A 13,724-nucleotide genomic window follows, 5' to 3' on the forward strand; every position below is an offset into this window, starting at 1 on the left:
CACATTTCATATATATATATATATTATAAAATCACATTTAACCTTTTTTATACCTGTTTTTTAAAATATGACATCTAAAATGCTATTAATTTTATAAAATAATTTTTTTTTGCTGGAGATTTGATGCAATTATGCTGTTAAATTAAATTACAAGTAATAATAAAATAAAACTGCGCGGGCTTTTCAATTATGAGGTTATATCTGTTGTTTTCTGGAACACTGATGCTTCTGGTCGTCCAAATGGAAATAGATTCTGTGGAAAAGCTGTGTAAATTTGTGAGTTGCGAAATCTCATTTTTCTCGCTTTTTTTAGCATTAAACTAACTGGATTGCTGATTGGATTTTCACAGTTGATATCTTCTGCGTTTCAAAGATGCCGCCAGTTGGGTTATATTTGCAGATTATCTGTTTTCCTCAAGCCCGAACCTCCTTCAGTTCGAATCTCAGGTATATGTTGCAAATTTATGATTTATTTCTTGCTTGGATTGCAGAAATTTTGGACTCAATTCAACGTGATTGTAGCTTGAATTGGCCAAATTCTGTTGTCTCCATCAATCAAGGGATGCAAATAGACAATTTGAGGCTAAATCCATGTGGTCTTTATCATATATGAAAAAAAAAATCAGTGCATTTGAAAGAGAGAGAATTCTGGCGGGGCGAAGTTCGCACGGTTGGGAGAACTACTAAAATGTGTTTAGAAAGTCTTCTGCAGAATTGAGTAGCGTGGATAATTTTATGTTTCTGATGAGTTGCTAGAAATTTGAGTTTGTGGATCATTTTCAAAGTTTGAAACTCGGATGACTTGCATTAGTAATGTCTTCCCTTTCAACAGTTTCTGACACAGGTGTTGGAAGCACTTTGGAGGAATTTCATGAACTGAAAGTTCGAAATGATCCCATTTTGACTGGTAAATGGGGTAAGTGAATCAGTTATTCCATTCTATCCTAATCATTTTGGTAAGAACCATCTTTTTGTCCGTGAGGATTGTGCTGTTCTAATTGAACTTGCATTTATACTTATATGGGTGTGAAGTCTGCATAGTTTTCGCATGAATCAAGTTTCTTGTTATTTATTTCACATTCACGGCGTAACTCTGGTCATATAATGTTGCTGTCTTCTGATTTCCTATCCCTCTATCATTGAAATTTTTTCCCCATATAACCCAACCAGGAAAATTAGCTGCTCATCGGATGCTTTCTGTTAAAATGCTGCAATGATTACTTTTAACATTCATATTTTTAATCATCCAAATTGTACCTTGTCAATAATCTATGATCCTGACATGTTTAAAATATTTTTTACTCTTTATGCCCGGCAATTCTCTTAATTCATGTTATATAAATTCATATTCCCTTACCATTTGTATGTTTTATTGCAGATGGAGTTCTTAGCATTGCTACCACAGGTAAGGTCTCTCTCGAAGTAAATTGTCTTTTGCTCAATTGCTGGGTATTGTGTAATAATTAAAGCTTCGATTGTGGATGCCATCTGGACCAGGAACAAAATAAAGAATGTGAGGCTATTGTTAAAAGTTTCAGAACTAACTATTGAACGTATTACTTAACCAGTGGAACCTAAATCTAAATTCTTCTCTAGTTCGTTTTAACCCTAACTAATCTGATCGAAATGGCACAAACTTGAATCAATAAATTGTAGTAGCCAGGGTGATTCATGTGATAATCGATGGCATATATGCAAGATTTGACTATTTTTCGGTTTAGGAAATCCCTTGGGCCACATAATTGTGACGATGATATTATTTTAACATTGATTGTTTGACATAGTACAATTTATAGGTTAAACTTGTTTGCATTGTAACTGGTAGAAAAGTGGTATGCTTAAGAGTCATAAAGATTTTCCAAAAAATAAATGTGAAGCCTGGCTGCTATTTTCATCGTTAGATCCACTTGACCAGGCATCACTGATACTGAGATTCATCACGTGAAACTCGACTTGAAAGAAAATACTTCGTCAAGAAGGCTTGTGAGACTACCATCAGCGGCAAAGAATGGCCCAAAATTCAGGCAATGTGTTTTCTCTTTTCTGTCATAAATGTGGAAACTTCTCTATAGAAAATATTCTGGATCTGTTCTGTTATTCTTTTGCAGTGGAACTGAAGTATCATTGTCAATATCTGAAAAAATTGATGTTCTACTGGCGATGATGACAATCTTCATTAGGAAGGTTGATTTCTGATGACTGATTCATTTTCTAGATTTAATGAGTGTTGGGATGATTAATTAACTACACTGCTGATACCCAATTCATTTGCTTACTGTTTTTTGCAGATGCTTGTTCTGAGATCTCCAGTGAGTTCTGATTGCCTCTGTTGATATGCTATTTTTTTCCGCAGCATATATGTGTTTGTTCCTTTTGGTTTTACCTTTCCTTACCTTAGAAGGACCTATACATTCGGGAGTTACCAAAGAGACCAAACTCCATTCAAGATGGTTAACAATTGATATGACATGTACTTGATCATTAGTTAATATGTTGGATCAAAATCATCAAATTGATTCCCCCATCTTCTAATTGATTCCCCATTTCAACGCACAAATGAAAGTGCATCTTATTTCCTAGAGTGATGGTAATGATCCTCTAAGTCTACAAGTGTTTGTCTAGACTGTAGTGCTTTTTGAAATTTTAAAATTATGTGTGTTCAGCAATTAATATAACCTCGTGCTCTTTTGAAAAATGCACTTTGTGATTTTAGTGCATTGAGTTATAATTTCTGGAATAACTCTGATGTAAGGTGATCTCACTTGTTGCTCATCTGCGCTGATATCTCCAGAAGATTGCAATTGAACTCTCTGTTGATTCTGGGGATATCACAGGATCACAACATAAAAGAATTGTACTGGAAAATGCATGCAGTGTCTTGCCTGTGGATGCAGCAAATATTGACTTTCTGAAGTTGGGATTTGAAGACTATGTCTCTAAGCATGGAAACAGACTGGTTGAAGCGTGCCAGTCTTGCTCCTCAACTGGGTGTGTCATAGAATCTCAGTTTTCTTTATATGAATAGATTTATAACTACCGAATCTTTTAACAGTAATCACATGGATGAACATCTGTAGATACTGTCGAATTTTTAGTATGCTCTCACAGTATCGAAAACATAGACCAGCCCTGCCGGTAAGGCCAGACAAATCTTGAACAATGGCATGGCACAGAAGCTATGGCGTCAGAATTGATTATTAACCTTGATTCATTATGTTTTCACGCAGAATAAAAAAATCATCATTGAGAAGGCTCTCACTTAGTTTTTCAGCATCACCTTCTGCGGACTGTGATAGTTATAATCATAACTCTGGCTTGACTGTGTCATAATTCTATTTTTATTTTGATAATGTTCACAGAAAGATTCTCAAAGTTGGCACTGGGGTCGCGTGCAGCTCTGGAAACCAACAAGGTGGTGGACAGGTGATGGACTCTGTTATCATCATCAGTGAAACAACAGTGCCAGCTCAAACTTCCTGCTGCTGTTTGTATGGCAGAAAAACAGAGGTTTATTCTGGGTTACATATTCTTTATATTATGAAGCAAAACTTATTGGTGGTAATTCTCGTTCAAATATCTCCCATGGAATTTTGTACCGTTTGGATCTGATAGCGTATTCTATTGAAGAAATAGTTTCTGCAAGAGCACATGCTCAGCGCTCCCATAGTATAGCATAATCATTCGCTGACCTATTATTGAAGTCTATGATGATGTCCTTAACTTCTTATGCTACGTAAAGGTTTAAACATATTTTTCATACTGTTTCTTCTGATGGATTTACAGAGATTAAAAAAGAATAAACAAGGACCTGGTGAATGCGATTATACTTTTAAATACAATATCAACAAATGATCTCAAGCTGATATTATTATTTGAACTAACTTATACCACCAGGTCCCTCTAAACACATTATACTACGTGGAAAAAACACACAAAAATGGTCAAAAGAAAACTGTGGACGATTCTTGCTTTTGCCCTTTCAGCCTTTGTCATCCTGAAACATGGGGTTCTTCCTTCTTAGCGCTGATAAAGAAAAGATTTCCTGTATGCAAAATTTTTTCCTATGGGATTATATTTAAAGAATTTGCATTTCTGCATCTAGGTCTTGTATAACAGAGATTTCTCACCCAGTTCAATGCCGCAATCATCTCTTGACGCACTGACAAGCGTTGAATGGAAAAAGTATGGATTGACTCTAAGAAGTCTTGCAGATCAAGATGGTATTGTCTTACTAGAGTGGGAGAACCTGCCACCACGTGTCCACATCGACATTGTTCTTCATAGATACAATAGACAATATCCTTGACTGTTGTTACAAAATTACGATAATATCCATCATATTCCTCTGAACTTTTGGTGTGCCCTACTACTTGGTGTTATGTTTTCTTCCTTGTTTTCTTAACTTGCGGCAAGAACAAAGATGTCTAGCTCAGAGAATAGTCGAGTTGATCGAACTCTAACTAGAAAATCTGTCAAGCTTGCGCTGAAGGAAATGAAGGAAAAGAATATAGGGGTCTTGCTCAGTGAGCGTGCACTTAAGGTTAGAATTTGTGGTCTCTCAGCTCTGTTAATAAACACCTTAATATAAAGATAGAAAGTTTATGTACAGTAAGAAGATGTTTCCCTTCTTTTTCCCTATTTCCTTTGATGGTGTTCTTTATATTTTAGGTACTCACAACAGAATTCAACTTAGAAACCATCACGATATAAATGGGAAAGCATCCGAAAATTGGGAATCACTCCAAAATTTCTTGCTATTCTGTAGTCTCAATAAATGTACAGTATACCTAATTTAGCTTGACATAGGTCAACATTATCGATACAAAACTTACAGTTACAGTTGTCTAAGAACCAGCATTTTGTATTATGCTATGATAAGGTATCCAAGCAGAAATTCCAGCTCAAGTGGAATAGTTTCTTGAACTTCCGTACCAGTTCACATTTTCTTACTGATCAAGCGTGGATGTAGAAGTGCTTGTGATTATATTGATGAAGATTTGTTGAAGTATGAGTGCATCATACAGCTAATTTTTTCCCACTAGTTTTCGTTTAGAAGGTTGAAATTCATTCTTTGCAGATCTCCAACTATGCACCTGATCTTGCCAAGACAATTACTGGTCTAATATTGTCCTCAAACGACTTAAACTTCCAAGGACAATGCCTTTCTCTTCTTGGTTTGCAGTGCCAAGAAAGTAATAGGGACACTGTTGAGAAGTGCATCAAGGATAAATTAATCTCTGTTATATCGAAACATGATAGCAAATCTTGGGAATCCAGAGAAGCTTCGTCTCTTTTTGTAGATGACTATTCACAACAGAAGCGAATTGGCGCAGACGAGGAACGTGAAGAAGGTGATGAAGTATTTCCCTATCCTGATTTCTAAAGAGAGATGGATTTCTGCAATAAAAACATATTTACTTTGAAATTATCTTTCTATGTCTTGAACTAGAGGTGCAATTCACCTGCTTTTAAGCTGTGGGTTTCTTACAATTATAGGGGCAGACCAATTTTTGATAACTGCATTGATATTATTGGGAAAAGGATATGTCAAATCGAGTGTGCCAGAATCAAATAACAAACTTAAGCTTGTGCATAGATCGAATGATTTGAAACGAGTGGATTTCAGATTTCTCAGTCGAATCCATAGTTTATGTTTTGAGTAAAATATTAGAGAATATATTTCAAGTTCCTCCTTTTTTTGATGTCTTTCCTATAAATTTTGAAAGATTTTAAAATTACAACCAACGATATAAATCATACAACCTTATATTCTTTAAATTAAATCATTTCATCCTAGATTAAAACATCAATTAAAACACTTGAAGGGTGTCTAGCGAGTAAATGGGCTACCTCACTGTGGAATTCGGGCTTCAACTACACGAATCTCAAGTTCATCACATAGAGTCTATCACCCACCTTTACGTTCTCTGTTTCGACACTGGCCACATTGGCTTTTCGTCTGATTGGCTTCCCCGACGATTCGGACCAAAACCCATATTGGTCGTGCAAGAGCCTGATGGTTTTCCACAAAAGCCTTGCAACGGTTGCGTGTCAACTAGATTTGACAACGGCAAGCTTGGTCGATATTTGTGTGCTGAAATAATACGGGGTAAGAATTATGGATGAAACCAGTCGTGATTTTTCCTTTGTTACTCGCCCATTTTTGTGTTTGAGGATGACTGGTTCGGAACTTAATTTTTAAAAACTTAAATTTAATATATATATATATATATATACACTGTCTATTTATATAAATTTTTAAAGTTTAAAATATATTATTTATTATATTATGTTAATATTTTATATAATATAATAATATTTTAGTCCGACCGTCTAAATAAAGCGACAAAATTGAGTGGACAATTTTTTTTAGAGAGAAACTGTTTCCACCTAGGTAAAAACATTACATATTTTGGTTAAAAAGGTTTACCTTATATTTTCTAAATAATTTTCCTAACAAGATAACTTGTATTTTAGAAGTGTACTATTAAGGACTCTGGAACTGGAAGACTGATTTCGAAGTGTCAGTTTATACACACACAACAGCGTGTACATAATTTTCAGTTTGTACAGTCCTTGTTGCATCCTCAACCTGAGACAATAATAAGTGCTTTTTCACCAACCAGTAATCTACACTCTATCCAAATGCCTCTACCCTAGCAAAACCAACAATAAATACAAAAACCAATTATCTTAAGATTTATGTATTACTTAATGGGCGTGGATAAAATGGCAACTCAAAGGAACCACCACTGTGTTACCCTTGGATCTTTACTGGTTCACTAATGCCCAAAATGCGCCATTCTTCCCATTTTTGGGTCTATACCTGACTACCTCATTGGAAAACCCAAAACCTTAAAGAAAATGACATTCTTCTGCTGCTAAATTATATACACATATCATGTGGTGTGACTTTCACTAGACGTGCAAGTGACCTGAAAGAAATGCCCACGTCAAGAAAATAGACTACACAAACATAACACGGAAACCCCATTATGCTTCCCACACATTGGTTTTCTTCTTCGAATATGGAATTAGATTCTTCAATTGGTTGGCCATAACACGGGACGTAACTCATGCAATTTTTCCAGTTCTTCAAATATTAAAAAGCAGGAGACCGATTAGTGTGAAACACCAATAATTCAGATTCATATACACGGTTACAGTTGGTCTTCAACTAGTCATGTTACAGAACAAACAATTACGCCATGAGTTAAAACTGTAAAATAGAGGATAAAATAACCCTCAAACACTAATCATTTCGGTAAATTAACCATAAATTCGTACTGAAACCAGTGGAAAAATGAGGTGGCCCCCGAAAGCTTCAAAACTAGTACTCTGTACCTATTAGTAAGATGCATTTCATCTACTCTTGCAACTGATGCATCGCTAGGATAAACACACTAACGCAGTACGGTTCATCCAAACTGACTTCATTAACAATCTCTCTTTACTGATTCCACGCCAAGGATGCAAAAAAATTAACCAGGGGGTGAAAAACACCGACAAAATTCAGCCTGATTCAATCAACACCAGGAAGAAACAGTGAGCAGTGGAACATCATTCCAAGCTAAAGTAAGAAACCCCGGTGGAGAAGATTCAATAATCTTGTAAAATGAGCTGTAACTGTAATTCCAAAGAAGTATTTTAGCCTGGCTAAGTGCATAGTGGCTGAAGACTAATGGCTGAAAACCGGCACCCTCCATTAAAATCCTCCATCTTTCTTTATCTTCCATGCGCTCTCTTCTGTGTTCTTCCGGCCCAGCCACTCCAACTATTCTGTGGCCAAGCACCAATCTTTCAACCTGGATGCGCTCGGGTGAGTCTCGAGCCATATTCTGGTCCAGGGATTGAAACACAGCGGTGTAGTACTTGAGGGCATTCTTGAAACGAGGCAAGAACCCGACACGATTCAAGCTCACTTCATACTCACCTAAAGTTACAACCTTGGGATTCAATGACTTTGCAAGCTTTAGGGCTGTCTCTACGCCCTCATCACTGTCGTCAAGTAAATTATACAATTGAAGCATGAAATTCACAGCAGTTACCTCATCCGGCTCAACCCGGAAACTCGAGTCCTTCAGCTCCCGAACCGGTGTCAAAACAGGTTCAAACTCAAAATTCAAATCCAAACGCTTGGCGAAGTCTCCCAATCGCTTCCCGGTAGCCAAAAGTGAAGCCGCCTGAGTATGCCCAATAGCAGCGGCCGGTATTCCCGAAAGTCGAATCCTTTCAGGCTTCCCCGCCGGTCTTGTCGCCAAAGCCTGCAGAAAGGCAGCCCACTGAACTCCCTGAACAATCCCGAAATCCACTACATGGATTTTCTTGGCTTTCTCAGTGGCTTCTAAAATTGCTTGGTTTGCAGTAAAATGGGCGAATTTAGAGTTAGGGCAGGCATCATTAAGGGCTTTGTACGACGAAGTGAACTCTTCACAGGTAGTATCACTAACTGTGGCAGCTTTTACACGTCGAGGCGAGATTCTACTGTAAAGGGCCCCGGAGAAATAGTACGATACTCGCTCGAGAGGATCGCCGTGCTGGAAAACCGAATCCCTGAGTCGTACAAGTGATTTCATCGCCTTTTCTGGGTCTGAATCAGAGAGACGAGCGCAGTCTAATAAAGCTTTAAGATATGGCTTCCCTTTGGGGAAGATTTCAGGGGAACTAGTGGAAGCAACAGTATTACAATCGCCAGCCACTACGACGTCTTCTTCAGGGATTACTGGTTTCTTTTCTTTCACGACGGAAGAATGCGGGAAGGCAGAGGTGGGTTTGGAGAAGGTAACTCGGGCAGGATCGGATGGCGGAGATGAGTTAGAGCCGAGTCGACTCGGGAACGTATTTGGATCATATATGTGAGCGGTAAAGTCAGAACCGGGCCGCCACGTGTCGCAATCCGTCCGAAGATTAGAGCTCTCCGTCGAATCCCCGCCGCCAATTAAGCTCTCCATCCACTCTTCCGATTCAAAATCGCCCCCCGGACCGCCGCACAAATCCGAAAACCTGAACCCTGTTGTGGATTGGTGTTCCAAGCTGGGAAACTGAAACCCAGATTCGGTCGTCTCCGGTGAGACACCAAACGGGTCGAGAAACCCATAGCTGAGAGATGCTGAAGCCTGAGCATGGTGTTGAACTGCGACGGCGGAACTGGTCCCTTGCCATGGGCTGAGGCAGAAAGGGTTGAGGAACTGCTGCTGCTGCTGCAGCACTTGCTGCTGTTCCTGCTCCTGTTGCTGCTGCTGCTTCTGCTGAATCACTTGCTGCGCAATGGCCATCAGATTCCCGCTGTCCGTACACATGTATGCCATAGTAAAACCCTTCTTCACCGAATCTTAGAAAATATTGGATTATCCGCAGATTACTAGAGAAAAAGTGCAAGAAAATTTAGGAGATGAGTATGAAAATACATTGAAATTTGAAGGGATGGAGAAGGGAGGGAGGGAGGGAGAGCTGATGGGAAGTACTGCTGAAATTTAAAGAGTGAGAAGGGGGACTGTGAACAAATAATTTAAGGAATTCCTCTCTCTCGTAAGCATTATATTATATTATATTATTATATTAGATTATTAAAATATCTCACGTTTAAATATTTATAATTAAAAATAAGATCAATGTCAAATTTAAATTGGAAGGTAAGTATTGATCATATTAGACTTCCCTAGGAAAAAAAAGAAAAAAAAAGAGTGATATCTATTAATTTTAGACTTTATACAATTTAATTAACTATTCTATCATGTTTGATGTATAGTATGATAATTGGTTTAATAATTCATATTTCTCTTATCAATTACATCAATTAGTTTGTTTAATTGGATATGATTATATAGATAAAGGAAAATTTATATTTGTAATTATATAATTAACATATTTTTATTTTTGGTCATGTTAATAGTGAATTTGAATTTTTAGTTATGTTTTTTTTTTCTTTTTTGGTATTTTTCATTAGAGTGTGTCGTGTCTACAAATTGTTTATGTAGCCAACGTGGATGCTGACATGAATTTTTGGAAGTAAACTTGCATAAACGTTGTGTTTTTTCAGAATATCATTTGAAATAAAACACGACAGATTTCGATTAAAAAAATAAAAAAACATACAAATTACAAGACTAAAAATACAAATTCATCCTTAACATGACCAAAAATGCAAATTATAAGACTAAAAATGAAAAATTCATCATTAACATCGCAAAAAATAGAATAAAATACAAGTTACATGACTAAAATAACAAATTTATTTTTAATAGGGCTAAATATGAAAAAAAAAATTACATGATAAAAAATATAATTATCCATATATATTGATAATGTTGTGATGGTAAAAATATTCGAGTAGGATGTTAAATTGTATTGAATAAATAATATATTTGATTTGATTGATTAAATTTTAAATTAATGATATATCACAATTTTTGTTTTTCCAATTAATATAAATGAAAGAAAGGTATACATGATAATATTTTAAATTTAATTCAATTATTTGATTAAATTAATATAAATAATGAATGCAAAAAATTACAATCAAATACGATAGTGAATTGAATTATCAATTCTATCAAGCCAATCAAACACAAGATAAGAAAATAAATTCTACTGATTTTCTTACCAATATTTTTTCAAACGAATTTTTCGTACATGATTTGTATGTACAGTTTAATTGTCTAACATCATTTACAAGTTTTAGTTCGAAAATTTATTTAGTTCCCATCGAAAGACAGCGAGGACATGTTTCTATAATCATAAAAAAATAATTATAATAAATATCATTTACACTCCAATTTTATAATTTATTTCTTTTTAATAAATGTATTCATAAAATATGATGTATAATAATGTATAACTGTATAAGGTGGCACAAAGAACATCACCCATAATATGATGTGACAGTACACGTGAGTTACTTCATAATATATGTTAATTCGAGTTCATGCTACTCAATAATTCAATATTATAAAATAGATAATTTTGACAACATAATATGTTTTGTTTTGTCCCTTGATTTTTTACTAAATCTCATAGTGGAAACAAATTTTTTTTACACATATATATTTTCAAATAGTATCATTCTTATTATATGGTTTCAAATATCTTTATTTATGAAATAAGTCAACATTACTCATATTTATAATAAAAATTATTATTTTTAATGAGTGACCAAAATTGATGAATTGTTTCACAAAATTGACTCGTGACACAGTTATATATTTTAAAATAATATGTTCATAGTCAAAATGATAATATTCGCTCATGTTTTAAGATTGCGTAATGTTTTGTGTTGGTGTAGGGTGAGTTACATGTTCGGAAAACAATGAATATGAATTATATTATATAACACGCTAAATGACCTGATAAAAAAAAAACTAGTCACAAAAGAGTATCCATAAACTTGGTAAAAGTTTTCAAATCGAGTCAAATTCAAAAGAAAATCGCAAACTTTAGTTGAAATTTAGAGCCAACTATTCCATTAATTTATATCACTAATGATAGGGGTGTCAAAATGCGACCCGACCCGTCAACCCGACACGACCTAACACGAAAAAAATCAGGTTCGGGTTGGGGTTTTTCGGGTTCGGGTTGGGTGGGTTCGGGTTGGTACTAAGTTAGACGGGTTTCGGGTTGGGTCGCGGGTTGACCCGAAAACTTTTTTTTTTTGAAAATATTACCTATATTTTTATATATTGTATGTTTGAACAAAATTTATTGTATATTTATATGATAAATTTTCATCATTTAATATTTATTTGTATTTTTTTAACAATTTTTTATTTAATTTAGTAAATATACTTTTAATTTTCTATCATTAAACTTTCAAATTTAAATAGAAAATTTTGTTATTATGTGTTTAAATTAAAATATTACTATTATTTTTTAATTTTTCGAATTTTTTTCATTAATTTTAAAAATAAAAATAAAAAAATTCGGGTTAGACGGGTTGAGTCGGGTTAGACGTGTTCGTGTTTGGGTTGGGGGTTTTCGGGTTGCTTCGGGTTCGGGTTGGGAAAAAAATAAAAAAATTTCGCGAGTTGACCCGAAACCCGACCCAATCGACTCGATTGACACCCCTAACTAAAGATGTTCAAAATCATACACAAAAGTAGGTTCTAAATTTACAACCAGATTTCATATCAGAGAACCGATTTAACAAATTTCTCTCTCAACTCTAAAATAAAACAATTTCATGCTAAATATTGAATATAAAAATTATATAATATAATTATATATAACAGTTGCGTTAACTCAAATGTTACCTAGCATATATTACCGACATTTTTTCGAACGAATTTATCGTTCATGATTTGCTATGTGTTTTTATTGGATCGTGGTTTATAAGTTATTGTATCAGTCATCAAGTTAATAAAAGGTAAGATGAAAATTTAAAATATAACTAAATAGATATATTTATGTATAATATATCGTACATCGTACTAGTCCGATGTGTGGTCACCAATAGATTTCTTAGCACCTTCAAAGATGACTGACGATGACGTGGTCTCATTCAGTTTTCGTCCCATAGGTTCTCCCGGCCCGAACGGGGGGACACAGTGCTTCAGTGCAGTAACTGCGTTGTGGTGCCCCACTGCTGCGTCACCCGTACGTCTAATGACGTCATCAGGGTGATTTATATTTTTTGATTGAAAAATTATCGAGGTTTTGAAAATATTTGATCTTGGCCGTTGGTCGGGATCGAACGGTGAGATCTGCCTGCTTCGTTTTCCGTTGGAACGGGAAGCGTGCTAGAGGAATAGTAGATCGACACGTAGACAAAGTGGAGCTTAGTGGGCCCCCGTTTGGGCCGGGTCAAAAATGTCACAGAAATGAGGTGGAAAGGGTTAATTGGGAAAAAGGTAACCTGACCCGATACCTATTTCACACTTCGTGCCCTCTACGCAATTTATCCTATTAATTATAATATGGTTGGTTTTATCACGTTTAGATTAGTATAAGCTACTCAATACATAAAAAAATTAGAAACTATATTTTAAAAAATGTAATTTATATGGTATTCCATAAATTTTTGTAGTTATACAAGTAATCGAGTGTGTACTGAGTAAACACGGAATATGCATTAGCTTGTAAACTACACACATCATGAAAATATTTTATGTTGAATACCAAATATTATTTTTTAGGTATTTTAACTTCATTCGAGATTTATATTCAAACAATGAGGGAAATGAACAAGTCACGAATAATATAAAAAAGTGAGAAAGAAAAAGATTTTTTAGAAGTGATTTATCATATATTCGTTGTAATTATTGCAGAATAATTAAACAGTATTCTTATACACACATTTAAATTACCAATATTACTTATTTTAAATAATTCTTTTAAATAATATAGAATTTTATGTGTGTGTATATATAGGCTATTTATATAAACAAAATGTTAGCAATATAAATTGAAGCGAAGTTTGTAGAAGATGAGAGGTTAAAAAGAGGAAGGTGGGCCCGGTTTTCCTAGATCAAGGGCCCTTTTATGTTGGCCGGTTTGGGCTTAGTGGGCTACATCAAGCCTCTATGGCCCACATCAAGTAGATTAAAAGGATAAAGGCCAAACTTTAGGGCCCACTGTTAAAAATATACGTAATAAAGCGCAAAAAGAAATAAAAGCAATCTGAAAACAATTTTGGCATAAGCCCAAAGCGGCAGTAAAGACTTTGACACCTAAATAAATTAACATGGTTTTTTTACTCATTTGAGAAAAATCATATAAATAAATAATAATCA

At 35.0% G+C, this 13,724-nt stretch overlaps 2 protein-coding genes across 2 annotated transcripts; one reads left to right on the top strand and one right to left on the bottom strand.

Moving 5' to 3' along the window:
* Positions 1-142: 142 nt before the first annotated feature.
* On the top strand, positions 143-5,646 carry LOC140974281 (type 2 DNA topoisomerase 6 subunit B-like). Its single transcript, XM_073437652.1, has 12 exons — positions 143-276; positions 351-447; positions 833-916; positions 1,379-1,405; positions 1,916-2,024; positions 2,109-2,184; positions 2,289-2,309; positions 2,792-2,988; positions 3,360-3,507; positions 4,103-4,296; positions 4,417-4,540; positions 5,078-5,646. The coding sequence occupies exons 1-12, from the start codon at positions 190-192 to the stop codon at positions 5,381-5,383; spliced, it is 1,470 nt and encodes a 489-aa protein (XP_073293753.1). The 5' UTR covers positions 143-189; the 3' UTR covers positions 5,384-5,646.
* Positions 5,647-7,121: 1,475 nt separating this feature from the next.
* LOC140974282 (SCARECROW-LIKE protein 7-like) lies at positions 7,122-9,483 on the bottom strand. Its single transcript, XM_073437654.1, has one exon. The coding sequence runs from the start codon at positions 9,306-9,308 to the stop codon at positions 7,527-7,529; it is 1,782 nt and encodes a 593-aa protein (XP_073293755.1). The 5' UTR covers positions 9,309-9,483; the 3' UTR covers positions 7,122-7,526.
* Between the last annotated feature and the right edge of the window lie 4,241 nt (positions 9,484-13,724).

This window comes from Primulina huaijiensis, chromosome 3 (assembly GCF_012295235.1).
Source record: "Primulina huaijiensis isolate GDHJ02 chromosome 3, ASM1229523v2, whole genome shotgun sequence".
NCBI lineage: Eukaryota > Viridiplantae > Streptophyta > Magnoliopsida > Lamiales > Gesneriaceae > Primulina > Primulina huaijiensis.